Source organism: Macrotis lagotis, chromosome 2, assembly GCF_037893015.1.
Source record: "Macrotis lagotis isolate mMagLag1 chromosome 2, bilby.v1.9.chrom.fasta, whole genome shotgun sequence".
In the NCBI taxonomy this organism is placed as follows: domain Eukaryota; kingdom Metazoa; phylum Chordata; class Mammalia; order Peramelemorphia; family Peramelidae; genus Macrotis; species Macrotis lagotis.
In genome coordinates this window covers 68,390,730-68,412,651 of record NC_133659.1, presented here as the reverse complement: position 1 = coordinate 68,412,651, position 21,922 = coordinate 68,390,730, and the positions used below count along the sequence as shown (strand labels likewise).

Sequence of the window (21,922 nt, the reverse complement as noted above, 5' to 3'; positions counted from 1 at the left end):
AGAGAGAGAGAGAGAGAGAGAGAGATTTTGAGTAGGTCATTTGATCTCTCTATGTCTCAATTTCCTTCTCTACTAAATGGCTATAAGAACTATCCTCCCTACCTACTTTACTAATGGCATCCTACCAAACAAGAGATTACCTTGTAATGATTATTACATATGTTTCAAGGAAATAGTTCTCCTGGAAGATGCCCTGTTGTCAGTTCACACCAAAAGTCTCAGACTGAACTGTCTTACTCAACATTCAAGGGAGTTTGCTTTCAAGACTCATCTTAGATCCCTTACCTAGACTCCTTTATCCACTCCATTTCTTCAGACTATTCACAGACCAAGCAAGGGATTCCTTGTTTGATCCTATTCCATGTACTACTGAAGAGTTGGAGGACACTAGGAAGAAATTGTGCCCCCCTCAAAAAAAGAATTGCTGATTATAACAAATCATAGATAAGTTAGAAGTTCTTCACTTTTTCCTGTAGGTGACTAATACTACTGCAGAGGTCCCTAGGTAATAGCTAATATCCTTCCTGAGTACATTTCAAAAATAAGATGATTGTAACAAGAAGAGGAATTCAAGATGGAGAAAGGAAAAAAATAACTCCTGCATAGATAGTCATGTGCAAAAACAGACCTATTTGTTTCAATCCAGTTCAGTAAAGATTCATTAATGTGTGTCTGACATGATACAAGTCCTTTGGGATAAAAAAAAGGAAAAATGAAGCAGTCCCTGTCCTCAGAAAGGGGTAAAGTGGACTATGAAAATAATTAAATGAATATCTATATGTAGACCAAATACTTTCAAAAGGGGAAAATGTTAACAAACTTCAACAATCAGGAAAGGGTGCATGTAGGAGCTTCATCCCTCTTTGAAGGAAGGAATCCAGTGATTTTGTGACACAGAATGAAAAAAGAATGCATTCCAGACATGGGGCACCACTTTAATAAAGGCAAAAAGACAAGATATAGAATATCATGTAAAGAGAACAGTTATCAGACTGTATGTCTAGAAAAGAGAATGCATGAAGGTGAGTGATTTGAAATAAAATGGGAATTATAGGCAGGAATCAGATTGCCAAGGGTCTTGAATGATGGACTATTAGAAATAGGTAACCATTGAAGAGCTTTGACTAGAAAGTGACATGTTCACACCAATATTCTAGGACTAAACATTTGCCAGCTTCTTGGAAGATGGATTACAAAGAAGAAAGATGGAAAACTGATTAGAAGGACATTGTAATAGTCCTGGGGAAAGATGATGAGGTCCAAGCTAGGACAGAAATTGTATGAGTGCAAAGAAGAGAATAGAGATTATGTAGGGAGGACTGACAAGATTTGCCAACTGAAAAATTAGGAAATATTAGAAGAGAAAGAGGAGTTAAGAATGACTAAAAGGTGATGACTGGAAGAGCAAAGGATAATGGCAGTCTAGCTATAGAGCAGGGAGGACCTTGCAATCTACTGAGGCTAATCCCCTCATTTTATGGATGGGGAACATGATGCCCAGGGAGGCATCACTTTGGGCTAGGTGACTTGCCCAGCAACATAGGCAGCATTCATCAGAAGTGGTATTTCAACTGAGGTCCGTAGACTCAAGGCAATATTCTTTCCCTGCACTGTGATTGATGGTATTATCAATAAATATGGGAATAGCTAGAGAGTTGCTCTTGGGGGAAATATATTGAATCCTACATTTGAGACATGTTGACTTTGAGATGCCTCCAGAATTTTCAGGTAAAAATAAGCAGCAGGAAATTGTGAATACAAAACTGGAATTCAGGAGAGATGAGGATTGGCTATATGATAACTGAACCCACGGTTGTTGATGAGATCACCAAATGAGAAAGTATAGGTAGAAAAGATGGGAAGATACCTAAGATAACCAACCTTTTATGGGCACTTCTCAAGAAATGTAACTTTCCCTTCCTGTGTCTGGTGATAGATCTCGTGCCAGGAACTGAATATGGTGTTGGGATATCAGCAATCATGGGCAGTCAACAGAGTGTGCCAGCCACCATGAACGCCAGGACTGGTAAGTCAGGAGAGTCACAAAAGTATTGCCACAAAAGAATCAATTTGTATAGATTGATAGATGAGTTCTATTGCCAGTTCATAAAACCATAAGCCCAATCCAATAATTTGCTGCCTGAATCCAGAGACATGTGAAGGATTGTCTTATAAAAGAGTCAATCAGAAAGCAATGCCCCCAAATGTCCATTTCCACTCAGGGCTGGGTGTGGGGAGGGGCATTGTGAAAAAAAGGAATAACCCAAGGGAGGATTTGAACGTGTTGATCATATGAAATGATGTTGTGGTCTATCAGCCAGGGTGAAGTCCCAACTCTGTTCCTCAAAGATCTGGTCAATGTTTACCAGGTTCTAAAGGAGTCATTCGATCCAACAAGATTTTGTAAAACCCCATTTATGTGCCAAACATTATACTAGTGCTTCAAAGGTAAAAAGGAGATAGCCCCTGCCCTCAAGGAATCTGCATTTCTAAGGGAGAAAAGCAGAAGTCACAAACAAAAATGAAAGAAAAAGTGAAGATATTTCAAATAAGTTTGAATGTGCAGGGAAACCAGTGTTGGATTGGAGTTATCCTTGTCCCATCATGCAAAGCTTCAGTTTAGTGAGTCTGATGGTGAGCTGACAGATTCCTGAATTCCTATCAATGGAACAGTTCTGGAATCATCACTGAGGTTCAGGTCAACATCAAGACAATCTGAAAGAATTACATAATCTAAACTACAGAATGAAATTCTATACCATCCTACATCTAGAGACTTCATTCAGAGACCAGCCTAATCCAGGGCCACCCAGGGACTCGAGTTTATACAATTAGGTTAGGGATAAGGCTCCTAGATTAGCCTCTGGCCCCTTTTGGGGGCTATTAAAGCCCTGGTGGATCCAGAACACATTGAGATGTCCCAGGGAAGCTCCGGCCCAGGACAACTGAGCCTGCATCAGTCCAGTCCTATATCCCTATGATCTGCCTAGACTTCAAGCCAATAGAACTGAAATTGGGGGGCCTGATGGGGAGACTGGAGTGAATTCACCCAAATAGTCACTTTTCTATTTGATATTAGCACGGCTTTTATATTGGGCCACTTTCTCAGAGACAGAGACAGATAGGAAGAGGAAGACAGAAAGAAAATGAATGGGAACAGGGGGAATTTATCACATTCTAAAAAAGACTGAGAATCTGTAAGCAGCCTCCTCCCAGGAGTGGATATATTCCAGGGGTGTCTGAGCTAATAATACCTTTCAGTTGATTGTCCATCTGTTTGCAAGCAGCTGGCCATCTTTCAAAATGCAAGGTGCTAACAAAGTGTGAGATCATTGTCAGCAGTGACAGGCTAATCCTTGTGGCTGGCAGCCCTATCTGATTACGTTGAGCCCCCAGGGACACCTAGCCTAAATTCAGGCCCTGCTCGGAGTTGGGCTGTGCTCCTTAGGGCTACTTTTCCATGAGCTGCATCTCCTGAATATGATGAAGATCTTACCTTTTTCCCATAGATCTGGACAGTCCCCGTGACCTCATGGTGACAGCCTCCTCAGAGACCTCTATCTCCCTCATCTGGACCAAGGCCAGTGGTCCAATTGACCACTACAGAATCACCTTCACACCTGCATCTGGAATGTCCTCAGAGATCACTGTGCCCAAAGACAGAACCTCATACACACTTACAGACTTGGAGCCTGGAACTGAATACATCATATCAGTTACTGCAGAGAGGGGCAGGCAACAGAGCTTGGAATCCACTGTGGATGCCTTCACAGGTACTGGGATGGCAGAAACATCTAACTCAATTCAGGTTTGACTTCTAATGATTCAGGACTGAGCCCATGAAAATCACTAGTCTTAGGGTTGGGAGAGGTAGTGAGATCTCCAGCCCCTGCCTACACACTGCTACCATCCCAGAGAACTGGAATCTCTCTTGATTTTAGAAATTCTATCATGCTTTCCCAGTTGAAATAGACTGAATCTACATATTAATACTTGTTTCACAATAAGAAAGGGAAGGAAAGACCAATAGGAAAATAAAAAGGGAGGAGAGAAAGATGAAGGAAAAGGAGAAAAAGAGGAGAGAGAAACAGAGACCAAGTCAAAATCAGAGACAGAGACAAACAGAGAGAGAGAGAGAGAGAGAGAGAGAGAGAGAGAGAGAGAGTCAGATGGAGAGAAAGAGAGACAGAGAGATGAGAGACAGAGGGAGAAACCAAGAGAGAGGAATCAGAGACAGAGAGGGAGAGACAAGAGAGAGACAAGGAGAGACAGAGACAGAAATAGAGACAGAGGGAGTTAGAGAAAGAACAGAAAGACAAAAATAGAGATAGAAAGAGAAAGAGAAAAACAGAGACAGACAGAAAGAGATATAGACAGAGGGAGTCAGAGAGACAGAGAAAAAAGACAGGGAGAGTAAGAGGCGATAGAGACAGACAGAGAGAGAGAGACAGAGAGACAGAGAGGCAGAGACAGAGACGGGGGGGAGGGAGGGAGGGAGGAGAGAGAAAGGGAAAAAAACCAAGCCTTTTGGAGGTAGTTTCCATGAAAGACATAAAAGAGATGAAGGAAAAAGAAGGTAAGGGAGAAGGGGAAGAGAAGAGGAAAGGAAGAAATAGGAAAGGGGGGGAAAAGAGAGGAGAAAATGAGAAAGGGGGGGGGGAGGCACAAGGAGGAAAGAGGAAAAGTAGAGAATACCAGAACACATGGCAAGAAGAGAAAAGCATCAAGAAAAGTTCATATTAAGTATCATCCCCAAGAGGCTAGCTAGTACTGTTTCACTCCTTTCCAGTAGATTTTCATGTCATCTCAAGTACTCAAGTCTTCTCTCCTATACTGCCCTGGCTAAAGCAAGAAGATACACAGAAAGGGAGCCTTGGCCCAGTCTTCTCCCAATCCCATCTGGGCACCTTCCTTGACTAAATATACCTTTCCCTAGAACAGTATTGGAAATAGCCAATGCTAAATACTATCATTTGCAGAGGAGTAAAATCAGATTCCTGGAATCACTCCTGGCTGTGAACCTATGCCCATTCCTCTATGGGAAAAAGCAGTTTTGAGGAGTATGTGTGGGGGCTGATAAACTCTTAGTCCCTATCTATAAGGCTTTTCTAGAATTCCAGAACACTTCAGTCCGTAGGCAGTAGGCTGAAGAATAATCTGCTGTGTTGCTGGTGCATTAGTCATCAATTTTCCTTTTGGTTTATAGGTTTCCGTCCCATCACCCATCTGCACTTCTCTCATGTCACTTCCTCCAGTGTAAACATCACCTGGAGTGACCCATCCCCTCCAGCTGACAGGCTCATCCTGAACTACAATCCCCGAGATAAGGAAGAAGAGGCTTTGGAAGTCTCATTGGATTCTACCAAAAGACATGCCATTCTGATGGGTCTACAACCAGCCACTGAGTATATTGTGAACCTGGTGGCTGTTCATGGGATAGTGACCTCTGAGCCTATTGTGGGTTCCATCACCACAGGTAAAATCAAATGAAAAAAGGGGAAGGAGAAGAGTAGAAGTAAGCCAAAAGTCAAAAACAAGGATAAATTTAGAGAAGTGAATTTGCTCTGGGCTTATGCTTTGAAATCTCTCTATGGTCACTAGTCAATTTGTTCATACCAAACCAAAGATGGCAATGAAAGAGCTACAACTATCAATCAAACAAACATTTATTAGAGCTAAACTAGATGTTAAGGATGCAGTCAAAAACATGTCCCTACCCTAAAGGAATTTACATTCTACTAAACATTGGCAGAGTATAAGATTTTGTAGAAGTAAGAAAAGACTGCTCATTTAACTCCCAATTCAAAGATTTCTATTCTGTGAATGTTAAAGGTTCTATAATCTAGTCATATTTTGTTGAAGTTGACCTTCCAACAACTTCCCTTTTGTTCCCTTGACCACTATCCTAAACCAACCTAACTTCATACAATTTGGCTGCCTCCCATTCAATACACTCCCCTGTCAGGTTACTTACTACCTAGGTACCCTTGACCAAATTATTGAGCATCTCCAGGACTCAGTTTCCTCATCTGTAACAAAAGGGGGCTAGAAGATCTCCAAATCCCCTTTAGACTCTAGCTTCTATGATTCCATGATCTAGTATATAGCTTTCCTCATATCTTCAAAGTCTTAGGTAAGGCTTACCTTAAGTGATCCTTTAGACCAGGGGGTGGGAACATCCAGCCTATGGACCATTAAGATCTGGGAAATGATTTGGTCTGGTGCTGTCAAGGCAATGCAAGTGGGATTCAAAATTCAATAAATCTTGGAGCTTTTTAGGGGAAAATTTAATTAAATGTTTGACAAATATAGCAGGATAATTTTCAAGTTTTGGTCCATCACAGACAAAAGGTTCCCTACCCCTGCTTTTGACCAATGTCTGCCTATGATGGCAGAAATGGCATTCTTGCCATTGAATCCTTGTCTATGTTACTGTTCAAATGTTTTCCCCTGTTAGAATGTGAACTCCTTGAAAACAGGAAGTGTTTTGCTTCTATTTCCACTTAGTATAGTTCTTTGAACGGTGTAAGCACTTAAATGGTTTTTTTAATTAATTCATTCATTCATACCACAAACATTATACTGGACAGGAAAGAAAAGGGACTTGGTTTTGTTGTTATTGTTGCTTTTCCAATTCTGTGCCTTTTTCTCCCTCTCACTCTGATCCTGCAGGGATTGATCCTCCTAAAGATATAGTAATAAGCAATGTTACCAAGGACTCTGTGACTGTCTCCTGGAGCCCACCCATTGCATCTTTTGACTACTATCGAGTATCCTATAGACCCACACAAGGTAAGTTTGTGGTGATTAATTTATTTAGCTAATAAAAATTAATGTATGGCACAGGGAAAAGAAGATTCAACGTGTCTCTGCTATTTACTTCATATGTGACCTCGGGTCAAGTCACTAAACTCTCTTGAGTCTCAGCTTCCTCATCTGCAAAATAAAAAGTTTGCACTAGATGACCTCTGATGACTTTCTCAGTTCTAATTCTATGAACTATGAACTTAAATGGTCTTTGGAGCTGAGGAAGCATCTTTATAAAAGAGTAATTACAAACCAGAAGGCAAAAGACCCAGCCCTGCCTGGTTTTTTTCCCTTTTCCATAGTAATTTTCTGATGTTCCATTATATTAAATAGTTTGATGATTTAATTCAATGCAATTCAAGTAGAAAAAACAGTGGGATCCTATTAAGATCTTGCCTACTTCCCACTCCACTTATAGAACAAAATGCAATGTAGTTCATTAAAAATCTGGGGGGGAAATTAGTTGTTAACCAGCAGTTCTAATCCCTATTGTGTGACACTGAGGAGTGGTTTGTCCTGCTAAGAGTAAATAGTATGAACCAGAATTAAAACTTTAGATAGGAGGCTGGACTAGGTGATTTCATCTGCCTCATCTTTATAATTTATCATTTATAATTCCATGGTGGGCAGTTTAGAGGTGATAAAAGACTTCAAAAATCCATTTCAAAAGTTCCCTAGTTCTTTGGGTTTATGGTTCCTCATATAGATATAAGATTCTATAATTCAGTAAAAGTTAATTTGCTTTAGCAAAAATGGAGGCGTCTAGAACTAGAACTCCAAGGGATGTCTTAAGGAATATCAGAGGTGCCTTTATACTAGAATAATTGGCATGGTTCCCATCTAGCCTCTGCCACATTGGACAAGTTGTAAATCAAAGGAAGCTGGCATCAGGATCTGCACATTCATTATAATCAGCTCTTGCCAAAATCTGATTTATGAAGAGATACAGTGAATAATCATACCCATGATGGGGGAAAAGGAGAGTTTGGCAAAAGATCCCCTCCCACAAAATGCCAGGATAATCTTTGCAGCCATACCTTTAGAAGCTGACCTGGTACATAGAGGGAAATGAGAAGATGCCTTGAAAGTTGCCATCTTATAGACAAACCCTGCGTCCTCATTTTTTCCCAAATTGAGTTGAAGGAACCTCGAAGCTCACTAAATCCTTGATTCTTAACTTCCTTGCATACAAGCAATCGTTTGGATTTCCATTCATGCTGTACGTTAAGCTTCCTGAAACATGGAAGGCATGGCTAAAATTTAACAGTGAGTTTTTCTTCACAGTGGGGAGACTAGATAGCTCAGTGGTACCCAACACAGTCAACGAATTCACAGTCACCAACCTGTATCCGGCTACAGAATATGAAATCAGCCTGAACAGTGTCCGAGGTCGGGAGGAGAGCGAACGCATCTGCACTCTTGTGCATACGGGTAAGATGTCTCTCAGCCCAGGAATGGATTTTCCCTCCCAATGATGTTCCACATGCAGCAATAGAATGGAATGAAAAGAATGTTTGGCCAGGATAAAGGAGAACTGGGCTCTAGTGCTAGCTTCACCATGAAACTTGGGAAGAGTGATTCAACTTGTCTACAATCTCAGTTTCCTCAACTGTAAAATGGGCAAATAGTATATACCATGCATAGCTTTTGTAAAGATTAAAGAAGTTCACACATAGTAAAGCAGTTTAGAAACTATAAAGTATTCTAGAAATGTGGGTTTGAGAATCCTCAGTAATAGAAAGTAGGAGAAGCAAGTAGTGAAGTTCTTTTTCCCAAAATAGAATCCTGGATCAGCTATGAATGACTCTATTTTTGAGGAGGCAGGAGAGGGCTGGAACCAGCTTGTAGTTTATTAAATTTTCAGTGTGAGCATTTATACCTCAGAAATAAGCAGATGCTGCAAATCATATCTTGTTTTATTATTTTGTTAATTATTTTGACTTAAGAAAATGATGGAGAAGATGTTAATAATGCTGATTGAACTTAAAAATGTGTCATAAAGGAGCAGCTAGGGGACAAAGTGGACAGAGCCCTGTCCCTGGAGTCAGGAGGACCTGAGTTCAAATCCGACCTCAGACATGTGATGCTATCTAATTGTGTGACCTTGAGCAAGTCTCTTAACCCTGCCAAAAAAAAAAGACTGTCAAGCTTTTTTAAAGATCCAGTTAAACACTCAACTTACCTCCCTTCAGAGGTCACTAGGAGATTCATAATTTCTTAAAAACTGAGTTCTCTGTAAAATTGCAGTACTGTCTCTGTAAAGTTGCAGTACCAGTTACTCACTACCTAGGGGGTCCTGGAATTAATTTTTAAATAAGTTTTTTTGATGATATAAATAGGATTGGACCTGGAGTCAAGAACATCTGGATTTCAATCTGGTCTCAATCAATTACTGTGTGGCCCTGACAAATTCACTTCACCTCTCTAGGTCTCATTTTCTCCTTTATAAAATGAGAGGCCTGGATATGGTGTCTTCTAAGATCCCTTGTAAGTCTATGATCCTCTATCTTTTGCCTTCATGTTGAAATCTTTTCCCTAGGTTGTCTCCTCCTTTGTGACAAAGGAAAGCAATTCAGCAAAGCAGCCTATACAGAAAGTCTGTTTGATGTTGTCTATAATATTCTGTCGCAGTAAACCAACCCCCCATCTCTGCCCCAAGGCAAGAGATCTATTTCATTATCTCTTCTCCAGCACCTTCACTGATTTTCCCATTACTCAGAGTTAAAAGTGTCAAAAATTTCAGGGGGCATATACACCCAGCCTTAGCTTCTGATGTGGAAAGTGCTCTCTCACAAAGCGTGAAGCATATGGAACCTTTCTAAGCTTCACTGAGGGAAGGAAGTTGCTGTATAAACACTGAATCATCCCCAGACAGGTGAGAATCCGTCCTATTTTTACAGTACTACAGAGAAGGAAATTCCAGTCTCCAATGGCAACTCACTCCAGTATTAACCATCTGTGTTGGGAAAGCCCCCAATAAACTGTGACCTACATCCCTCAAAGGGTACTTGTGTTTGTTCTTGTCCACGTATGGTATGGTGGAAAGAGCATGAGACTCAGAGCTGGGAGAGATCTTGGTTCAAATCCTGTCTCTGGTGTCTATCAGTTGTGGTCTAGTCATTTTATGGGTCTCAGTATCCTATTCAATAATAGAAGGAGGTTGGATCAAATAACCTTTGAGGTCCATTTCAACTCTCTTATTTGCAGAATAAATATGCGGCTAAGTCTCCGTTAGTGCAAATAACCTCATTTGAGTCAATTTAATGCCGCATGTTTCTTTTGTGCTAGAACCAATGAATATAATTATAACTTCAAATAGTACTAATTTGAATACATGAACTACTTCAGAAGATTTATTGTTTGCCCTAATTATTTGTCTGACTGGGTCTTGTGGGGATCAATGTATGCAAAATGCTTTGCAACCCTTAAAGAATTCCATAAATATTGTCGTTGATATTATTATTATTATTATTATGGTTATGGTTATTTTTCATGGAAGGAGAAAGCAATGAGTATTTTTTTAAAATTACTGCTTAATGAGTAAGTCTACAATTTCCTCTTCAGCCTTAGTCTACTTCACTACCCCTCCCATTACCCCAGCAAGCACTTCCTAATTCACAGAGAACTCAATCATCCTAGCCCTGATTAGGACAATATTATCCAATGGAAATAACATTAGAGATAGAAATTCTGAGCTTGAGTCCTAATCATATGACTACTATTCCTACTACTGCTAATAATTATATCTTGCATTTATATATGTTAAGATTTATAAAACACTTTTATATATTTTCCTCATTTGAGGTAAATCCTATTATTATCTGCATTTTACATACAGGGAAACTGAGACTCACAGATAGGAAGACACTTACTAGTCACACAGCTAGTCCAAGGGAGGTTCTGGACACATGCCTTTCTCATGCCTGATCCAACTACTCTATCTACTAACTACATCACTAGCTGAGTTCCCTTCACATTAATGCTAACATTGTACAGCACTTTAAACATTTAATTTTCATTTTAATATAAAAATTAATAAATAACATTACATTTAATAAATTATTAATTAGTTAGATAGATTACATTTAAACATGAAACATTTGCAAAGCACTTTATATGTTACCTCTTCTGGTCCTTGTAACAACCCTAAGATATAACTATTATTATTATTATTACCCTTAGTTTACAGATAGAGAAGCTGATGCTCATAATAATTAAGTAACTTGCCCAGAGTCATACAACTAGTAAGAATCTGAAGGAGTATTTAAATTTAGATCTTCCAGGGTCCAGGGTCCAGTTTCCTAACTTCCTATTTGTACCCAAGTTAACTTGGACAGGTTAGTCACACTAAATCTCTATTTCCTACTTTAACCAAATTAGCATAATTCTGACACTACTGACCTCACAGGTTGAGGATCAAATTAGATGTTCATAAAATACTTTGTAATATTTATACAGTATAGCTCTCTGTAAGTACCTTTCATAGCATTTTATAATATGATGTGCTATATATATTTATATATCATGTACCTTACATTATTGATTATCTCATATTCTTACATACTGTGCATCCCATATTATGTTTAGTGTGGAGTCTTGCTATAAGCAATCCAAGACACACTTAATATTAAGCAGATGGTATAGAGGAACTAGACCATTAGAGGACTTGAGTTTAAATTCTGCCATTGATACTTTACCTCTGTGACTCTGGACAAGTGACTGAACCTCCTTCAGCTTTTGCCCCATCATCTGTAATTGAGAAAGCTGGGCTAGCTGGTCTCCAGCTCTATGGCCCTATGTGCAGAAATCTGTTCTGAAGAACTGTAGGAACAGCCTAAGGCAATCAGTCCAGTCTAGATTATCTTTCTTCCCACCTTCACTGTAGTCACAGGGAATGGGAAAGGCATGGCCCTCCATCAATAGTTAACTTCAATATTAGGGAATTTCCTTACACCCACCGACCATCACCACCACCAAGCCAGAGACAGTGCTCTTCAAGATGAATGAAAATGATCAGCTGCCTAAACTTCTCATTGCTACTTCTCACATTGTCAACAGTCTAGGAAAAACATCTGGAAGTCAATGAAAAGATTTTTATAGGAATACTGAAGTCTTCTCCCCAAAGGAATTTCTAACCCTCCCCTTAGACTGGACCCCCTTCCTGTTAGAAACCTATCTGTACTTTCAGGTAATTCCACTTCTCATATCCAACTCATTTGCCACTAGATTTTGATGACTCTGGAAGGGAGAGTGAGGCCGATGACTTTGTGTAACTCTGCCCTACTTAAATCGAACTTTCACTCAAGTCAATATGTCTCCCCATAATGTCATTAATCCTTTTCAAAAATTGAGGCAGAACTACAATAATACAAGACCTGCTAAATTAGACACCAAGACCTGCTAAAAAAGACTGAGCTTAAAAAAAGCCAAGGTCTTCCACTTCATTCCAGGCCATCTTTAGTCATTCTGATTGAAATCTTGCCACTGAACCCAAATGACTCCAGAGGAGAAAGAGGCTGGTGACTTTGCCCAGCCCTGGGTCACTTAAATCTGACTCAATTACAGGTCATGGCATCACCTCCTTTATATCATCGTCCTCTTCAAGCAGGAAGGACTAGCAATAACAGTTCCTTGTTGTGTCTTTAAACCAAAAGGCAAAGAGAGCACAGATTTAGAGCTGACAGAGACTGTGGAGATGATTGAGTCTAAGAATCGGTACCCAATGAGCCATGTAAAGCTGCTTCAACCTGCCTGAGAATCTTAGAAATCTAGGCCCTCTGCCAACAGGAAAAATTTTGAAAATTCCTAGCACCAAAAGCAAAGGGGCGGGGGGGAATCTCTGGTCAGTCAAAAGCTTATTGTCTATTTGTATACTTTTTAAAGTTTAAATACTTCCAATGTTCATTGGCTCTCATCAAAGAAAGTAAATTGGCCAATGATTCATACCACAATTCCTCCTCACTCTCATCTTCCATGGTTCTGGCCTGTAGCCTCCCATGAATCCTCAGTAGACTCTACCTAACACTGTAGAATTTCTTTGAGACTAGAGATTCTTAACTTTTGAGGGGTCAGGGACATCTTTGGCAGTCTGGTGAGATCTATGGACCTCTTGCCAAAATATTTTTTAATAATTGAAGGAAATTCAAAATTTAGAGGTTAGTGAAAATCATTAATAATCAAGAATAATAATAATAATAATAATAATAGATTGAATGAAATTGAACTGTAAATTTTCCCATTCCTGTTCATGAAACATCCTGAAATCTATCCATAGATCTTTAATTCATGGAACCCATGTTAAGAATACCTGCTCTTGGTCTTTTATAATTCTGTTGGCATCACTGCATCCCTCAGATGGGCATTCCCATCTGTTTAAACCATCAAGGCATATCTAAATGGAACTATCCTCATCATCATCACTGACACTACCACCATTATTGTGGCTATTAATTATGAAGAACAGGTGCCCCTAAAGCAGATGCTCAATGATAACCAATCAGAAATGGCCATTAACACTGACTCCCTTCACTATGGTTCAGGTATTCCTAATCTGGAAGCTCATAATTTTCTTTTTTGGTGCATAAGGTCTATGGTTTTTAAATTTGTTGACAATGGGTCCCTCTCCAGGATATTTATCACTTTTTGTCTCCAGAAGGTAACTTGAGTATTTACATAGATTAGTATGCATATAGTGAGACACATATCTCTAAAATCTTAGTTAGGGGTACTCAGTTTTTGTTTAATGAGAAAATTATCTCTACCAATGCAAAATTTCTTAGGATAATACCCAGTTAATGTGTCAGAGTCAGGTACCTGAACTCAGGTATTCCAGGATACAAGGCCTGTTCTCTATCCATCACACCAATCTGGTCAAATGCAAATATAAACTGGGTGGGGGTGCCACTAAACCTTACATAAAGATGCCTGAGAGGTTATATATTAACTTATTATACCACAAATGGATATAACCTATATTTGATTGTATTTTTAGACTTATTTTGTTGAATATTTCCCACTTACATTTTAATCTGCACTGTATATTCTGCACAGAATCCTTGGTGGATATAGCTTGGAATGTTTTACAACTCTGGTGTTATCCCATACTATTTCTAACTCTATCTAGCTTGACTGTAATTACCACTCTTAATCTCACCTGGGTGTCATTTAAAGTAACCAGTGATACAACGTTCATGTATACAAATCTCTTAAAATTTCCTGAGTTCTTGGGCAATCTGAAATTCTAGTTGTATCTAGGGTATGAGACTCTCAAGTAGAGAATAGAGAAAGATCAATCATAGATGTTGGTGCCAAAAAAAGTATGGGTTGTTTGAAATTAATTTAATTCAACAGACAGTTAGTTATAAAGTACCTACAGTGCAGTGCACTAGAAACTGGAGTTGCAAAAATGGAATAGGAACAGGTCTCTGCTTTTAAGGAATTGACAATCCGGTAGGAGAAAGTAGACAAAAGCACAAATGACTATAATAGTTAGAATATAAATAAGGAAGCATAACGAAAAACTTCTTGACAATTGGATCTGTCCAAAATCAGAGAGAGCTTTTTCAGTAGCTAATAATAATGGTAACAGCTGCTAGAGAGATAGTGTGGGTAAGAAGGAAAGGCTTGCATTAGGAGTTAGAGGATTCATGTGCCATTCCCAGTTCAGACACTTGCTACCTGTGTGACCTTAGGCAAATCATGATCTAAGCCTCGTTATCCTCATCTGGAAAAATCTGATGGTAGTTTAGGTCCCTTTCAGTTTTATAATCTATGATATTATTGTGTTATTAATTTGCAAAGTGTTTTCCTGTATGTATACAGACTATAAAAACATAGAAAGAATTATAGAGGGGAGAAACAGAAATGAGAGAGAGAGAGAGAGAGAGAGAGAGAGAGAGAGAATCTTATTTGAAGAAGTGATTTCCCCATCATCACAGGTCTTCTAGCAGAGATTGGATTGTCATTTGTCAAAAATGCTGATATAGGTTAGACTGGGGATGACCTTAGAGCTCTCTTCAAATTCTGGTATTCTGAGAAATGTACAGGAGAGCTCCAAAGAGAAGAGTTTGAGATATGAAGAAGAGATGATTTCTAGCTTTAGGGGGTGAGAGGAAGGGAGAAGAGAGAGGAGAATGATGGGTAAAGAAAGATTTCATGAAAGAAATGACACTTGAGCTGAGCTTTGAAAGAAGTAAAGAAGTTGAAAAAAGCAGAGATGGAGGATGCCTGGAGGCATGCGTGCATAGCATGTTATATTCAGGTGAGTGGATGAGAACAACTTATTACAATGGTCATAAAGACGGCTGAAGTGGTACTGTGGAGTACTTAGAGTTTGGTCAGTCAACTCTGCATCCCAGGTCCTCCCAGCTCTCCTGCCTTTACTCTTGCCACTAGATTTTGATGACTCTGGAAGGAAGAGTGAGGCTGATGACTTTGTGCAACTCTGCCCTACTTAAATCCAATTTTCACTCAAGTCAGTGTTTCCCCGTGATGTCAATAATCCTTTTCAAAAAAGAAGGCAGAACTACAATAGAATGATATATAAAGGCAAGGTGATACAAGGCACTTCTTACTTAACCTCTGTTGAGAACAGGGCTTCCCCCTCTAAGGATTAGTTGAGAATTAGAAGTATACCTTGAGGTGAGCAAACTTCATCAACCCAATAAGAGAAATATTGACTTCTCCCAAGTTCTCTTCCATGTCTAGGGAACAAATATCCAGCAGCAGGGAGGACCTTTTGAGCACACAAAACAGGTAATGACCTTTGCAGTGAAATCAGAATGGTGCTGGGAAAGTCTTCTTGACCTGCAATAATTTCTGGCCCCAGGTACCATTCAGGCTGTGGGCACTTCTGCCCTGAAAGGTTCATTCCTTTGGATTGGAAGCATGACTTTCACCAGACATTACTTTTTTAAACCCATTAAAATGCAAATAGACCAGGACCAGTAAATTGAATCACTAACACCTTTAATATGAGTGAGTTGATCTGATTGCTCTTCTTCCTAACAAGATAAAACTTAGTCTAACCATTTCACAAGTACCTCTTTTATCTTTACAAGAATTATAAACGCTAGGAAGGTGAGTTGCCTTGCATTCCTTTGGTATTCCCCCTTCAGTATTTAAAACCACTCTATGTGTTCATATATTGAACAGCTGGCTTAATAAATGCTGGCTGATTGGTTCAAGTAATAAACCAGAAAAGTAATAAATAAAGGATCTAAGAGGAGAGGGTGTGACAGAAGGAGAGAACCAGGAGGTTTCAGTTGAAAGAGCATCGGATTCAGGGTCAAGAAACTTGGGTATTCTAACTCAAATGAGCTATATGACTTGGAGTGAGTCATTATCTCTCCAAACAGTCCTATTTGTAAAATGGGATAGACAGTGGTCCATATTGTTTTTATAGTCTCTTCCAAGTCTAACATCCTTTGACTCTGGGTACTAGAGAGGTCAGAGGATGAGAAAGAAAAGCTTTCCCTGATTTATGATTGAACCTAGGACTATGGAATTAGGACAATGATTCAAATTATAGTATTGCCATTTTCTTAAATGTGTAGCCTCAGCAAGATACTTGAAGTGTCTCTGTATGTCTCTTCATCTGTAAAACAAAGGGGTTGAACTAGGTGATCTCTACTATCCCTTCCAACCCCAAATCTGTGATCTGGGGATAATAGAATCCTGCCAGGTAAAGGTCCAATGTTCTTCACCCTCCCCTCTCCACCTTGCCCCTTACCCCCTCATCTGACACTCCCTCTTCCCTTATAGCCATGGACAATCCTGTAGATCTGATTGCCACCAACATCACCCCAACAGAAGCCCTGCTACAGTGGAAAGCACCTGTCGGGGAAGTGGAGAACTATGTCCTTGTACTAACACACTTTACAGGTAGGTTCCTCCAAACTTGGGTGAGTGGGCAGGATGTGTAGGCACTGGAATTGAGTTAGGGGAATGGGGAAGGATGTAGGATAACTCTACTGCTCAGAGATGAAGCCAGAAGGTGGTGATGATAAATCTGAGAACAAGAGGAGGAAGAAACCTTTCTCTACTCCCCCCAAACATGGAAAAACATATTAAAAGGCATCCAAAGGCATAAAGGCAGTGACTGATCAGTCTGTCACCAAGCAGTTACTAAGCCAGAACCAGAGACTATGTTTATAAAGAAAGACAAAAAAAAATGGTCCCTACTCTTAAAGAGCTCATATTCTGATGGGGTGACAGCATGCAAATAACAATGTATATAAAAGATATATTCAGTGTAAATTGAAAGTGATCTCAGGAGCAAGGTCTGGGAAAGACCACAGATAACACTGAACCCAAAGTCAAAGGACCTGCATTCAAATCTTCCCTTTGTCACTTACTACCTGTGTGTGTGTGTGACCTGCGGCAAGTCTTTGAACCACCATGGTGCACATTTTCCTTATCTATAGTGAAGGGTTTAGACTAGAGGATCTTTAATGCCCCTTCTAGCAACATTGCTTTGGTTTCAAGAGGGACCTTTCCTAGGGATTCCTTACTCAGTTCATATCCATATGCATCAAATTTCAGTTGCTGGGGAAACAATCCTAGTGGATGGAATCAATGAAGACTACCACCTTGTGGACCTGCTTCCCAATACTCACTACACAATCACCATGTATGCCACCAATGGTCCTCTCACCAGCAGCACCATCAACACTAACTTTACCACCCGTAAGTACCCAATCACTGACCTAATGTTCCAAAGGGTGTTTTTCTGTGTTAAAGATGATATGTTCCAGGCGGCTAGGTGGCACAGTGGATAAAGCACTGGCCCTGGAGTCAGGAGTACCTGGGTTCAAATCTGGTCCCAGACAATAAATTACCTAGCTGTGTGGCCTTGGGCAAGCCACCTAACCCCATTTGCCTTGCAAAAACATAAAAAAAAAGATGATATGTTCCGATATGTTAGACTAAAAGCTTTCAGACCATGCATCTTAGGGTAGTATTATGAAGGGGAAAAAAAATCAAAGGCAGGTGGGTGGAATCATGGATACAGCCATGAATGGGAAGTCAGGAAAGACTGAGTTCAAATCCAACATTTACAAGGTGTGAGGTTGAATAAATGAATGAAAAAAAAAGATTATTAAATGCTTACTACTATATATACAAAGCTTTGTGCTGAATACTAGGAATAAAAATAGAAAGAGCAAGGCATTTCCTGCTTTCAAGGGACTTACATTCTGGGACATTTTTTAGCTTCAAGTTAGATAGAATAAACTCATGGTTTATAGGGAACAGTAGCAAAGCAGAAGGTAAAGAAATGCCTCTTTACCTTCATTTTCAGTAATAAAATCTTTTCATTTTCTTATATTAGACCATTTGATAGTGACAAGGACTTAGGTAGAAAAAATTTACTTTACTTTGTTGTGTTATGGATTGTTGTTGTACAACCTTCGTTTTTAAAAAGAGGACCTGAGCCAGCTAGGTGGCATGGTAGATAGAGCACTGGTCCTGGAGTCGAGACAACCTGAGGTCAAATCTAGCCTCAGACACTTAATAATTATCTAGCTGTGTGACCTTGGGCAAGTCACTTAACCCCAATGCCTTGCAAAAAAAAAAGGACCAGTGACATCATAGTGTGTTGACTTGCCCCCAATTGGATTTTTTAAAAAGAAAGATTTTATTTATTTTGTATTTTACAATTTTCCCCCATTCTTGCTTCCCTCCCCCCCCCCACCCCTCACAGAAGGCATTCTGTTAGTGTTTACATTGGTTCCATGTTATATATTGATCTCAGTTGAATGTGATGACAGAGAAATCATATCCTTAAGGAGAAAAATAAAGTATGAGATAGTAAAATTACATAATAATATAACACTTTTTTTTCTAATTTGACAGTAATAGTCTTTGGTCTTTGTTCAAAGTTCATAATTCTTTCCCTGGATACAGATGGTATTCTCCATTGCAGATAGCTCAAAATTGTTCCTGGTTGTTGCACTGAAGGGATGAGCAAGTCCATCAGGGTTGATCATCACCCCCACCCCAATTGGATTTTAAGTGAGGCAGAGCTGCACAGTGATCAGCCTCACTCTCTCAATTGTAGATAGCTGTGGCTGCCATACCTGGAGTAGTAACTGTCAGACTGCATTTAATCAGTTATCCCTGGGCAAGTCTCAACCTCAGTTTCATTATCTGCAAAATGAGAATAATAATGATAGCACTCACCTCACAGGGTTTTGTGAAGATTAGAATGGGATAATGTACAAAACTCACATCTGAAAGCACTGTACAAAGCAGGGCAGGAATTCATTTTTCCTACCAAGGATATTTATAATATCATTCACAGGCTATATTTGGTCAAACATTTAATTAATTCACCCCTACAAAGCACTAGATTTATTGAATTTCGAGTCCCACCTGAGGTTGCCTTGATTACACCAGGTCAATATGGTCTGCAGACTGGAAGTTTCCTGTCCCTGCTTTAGATGTGTGATGGCAGAGATGACATTCATGCAGCTGAACTCTTGTCCATAGTCCTGTTCAAATGTTTTTTTCTCCTGTTAGAATGTGTGCTTCCTGAGAATAGGGATTGTCCTACTTCTTTGAAATGAATTGATGTGGGGACAAAGGAAGAGCCTTTATTTAGAATGCAAATATTGAGGTAAACATTCAGAGGTCTTGGACATCTTGGTTCTAAGATTTTTTTAAAAAAAAAAAAGAATTTTGTAAAGATTTGAGGGCTGGGCATAATTGGTTTTGTTCATTCATCCATCCACTGACTGTTTCTTAGACATCTATGATGTAAGTTCCTTGGATCTGGTTACCCTATGACTTGTTTTTATGCAGGATTGTGCTAGCAATTAAGAGAGATCTGACGGTAATTAAGACACAAATCTGGCTCTAACTGAGCTAACAGTTTTCATTTTTGTCTTCCCAAAGCTTAACAAAGTTCCTCTCACACAGTGGGTACCAAATAAATATTAGCTGAGTTGAATAGAATCTAGCAATGAGGCTCTATCACACAAATAGCACATCCCATACAATCCATGTCATAAATATAGAGAAGTGACAATAAGAAGTGGCTTCAAGCCCCCTAAAAGAGCCAAAGCATTGACTGAGTGTCACTTGGTAAAGACAGTGTTCCAGTTTCAAGCCTCTGATGTGTTCCTTGGCTTTTGATTTAGTACAAGTCTCAGAGACTAGAGGCACTAGGGTCAGATGCTAGGGGACTTTCTCTAACAGAGGGGGATGATGAGGCACTGAAGGATAGAAACTAGTCCAATAATCTACTGGGTTACAACAAAGTGACTGCAAATTGCCACTTACATACCTGTGTGAGTCATGGGGGCAGTGAAAGTGAGCTTCGGTTCTCAGCAAACCAGAAGAAAATCTATCTTAGGCTGTTTCCTGCCATGACAGGGCTTCTACATCTAGATGTGATAGAAAGGATCAGGCTGGGAAGCCAGAAGAATTTGATGGCTGTCAGAGGCCTGGAAGTAAGTAGGGTGGACAGTGTGAGCGTACCACAAAATCTTGGGTAGGCATCAGGTCAGGGATCAGAAGGTCTGCACCAGCAAAGAAGGCCAAGCAGGTCTCAGGAGTCCTTACGTGGGCCTTGGCAGCACTAACCCAATGGTTCTCTATAGTGCCACCTCCTCTTCAGAATCCATGCCCACCAATTTGGTTTCCTCACCAACTTGACCCATTGGAGCATCCTGTGGTCTTTATCAGAAAATAACTAGAACCATGCTCTGCCCCCACCCCGAGAAAGAATCTTTTATCTGGGGCCCCACTAACTGTTCTCAATAACCAATACAGGTTGGCCCCTTTCGTTACTGGGTTCTACAGCACTGCAAAAATTCCACAGTTGGTCTCCCTGCCTTTATTCTCCCCACTCCAATCCATCCTCCCCACATCTACCAAAGTAAATTTTCCTTAATCATAAGCCCAAACTTAAAACTACCTTACTCAGTAAAGTCCAATGATTTCCTCTTGCCTCTAGGCTTTTCATTCTGTCCAAGATCAAATAAAGTCTCTTCTATTTGGTATTTAAAAGTTTTCACATCACATCCAGGACCATCTCCCGTCATTTTGTTTCATATCTGGCCATTGGACTCAGATGACTTTAGAAGAGAAAATGAGACTGGTGACTTTGCACAGCACCCCCTCACACAAATCCAATTCATGGGCATGTCATGACATCTCCTCCCTGATTTCATGGTCTTCTTCTAGAACAAAGGACAAACAATGATAAAAATTTTTCATTATCTTCCTCTAAGCTACCTTTCCAGCCTCAGCATACATGACTAGAGAAGTAAATAGAATGAGAATTCTAGCCAGGAAGACCTGAGTACTAGATTAGTGTCAGATGCTTACTAGCTGTATAGCCCTGGGAAAGTCATTTAACTTCCTTGGTCTCAGTTTTCTCCAATGTAAAGAATAAAGATGGTCTCTACGGTACCATCCACCTCTAAATCTATGATCTTGTGAACTCTTTGATCCAACCAGACTTTGCTTTTTAGCTGCTTCTTGGGCATTCCATCTCCAATTTTTGTTCTGTCTGTCCCCAAGACCTAGAAAAGATTCCCTCTTTATCACCAGCTTTTAAAACCCCTTGTTTCTTTCAAGAACCATATTTTCCAATTCATCTGCCCATGATTAGTATTTTTCCTCCCTAAACTACATAGTATTTTGGGGGTGTATTTTACATATATACTTAACATCTCCATTAGAATTTAAGCTTCCTGAAAACAAAACTGCTTAAATTTTGTAAGTCATTGTAGCCACAATCCCTAGCCTTGTGCCTAGAAATGCAGATTGATTGGTTGATTGAAGTGGACAAATCAAAACCCAGGAAAAGTGAGAAGAGGATCCAAGTAAAACCAAGAACTTGGGTACCCAAAAACTAACAGGGCAACTGTCTTTCCCTGCATCAAACAGAAGAATCCAAGTGAAAAAATGACATAAACTATACAGCTCTTTAGTAATGCAAAGTATTATTATAATGATCATGGAGAGGGTGGGCGAGACACAAAGACCAAGGTACAAAGAGATTTTGTAATGATGATGAAGGACAGGAAACAACAAAATCAATGTCAACAAGCATTTATTAAGAGCTTACTTTGTGCTAAGCACTGAAAATACAAATGCAAGAAACACA

At 39.7% G+C, this 21,922-nt stretch overlaps 1 protein-coding gene across 2 annotated transcripts in view; it reads left to right on the top strand.

The window, feature by feature from the left end:
* The window catches only part of TNR (tenascin R), a 112,619-nt gene that overhangs the window by 48,649 nt on the left and 42,048 nt on the right, over positions 1 to 21,922 (top strand). For both annotated transcript variants that reach the window (XM_074222094.1, XM_074222095.1), the window contains 7 exons: positions 1,937 to 2,026; positions 3,510 to 3,773; positions 5,207 to 5,476; positions 6,673 to 6,792; positions 8,092 to 8,238; positions 16,570 to 16,689; positions 17,350 to 17,493. In XM_074222094.1, the coding sequence (XP_074078195.1) occupies positions 1,937 to 2,026; positions 3,510 to 3,773; positions 5,207 to 5,476; positions 6,673 to 6,792; positions 8,092 to 8,238; positions 16,570 to 16,689; positions 17,350 to 17,493 (1,155 nt within the window). The remainder of the gene's footprint in view (positions 1 to 1,936; positions 2,027 to 3,509; positions 3,774 to 5,206; positions 5,477 to 6,672; positions 6,793 to 8,091; positions 8,239 to 16,569; positions 16,690 to 17,349; positions 17,494 to 21,922) is intronic.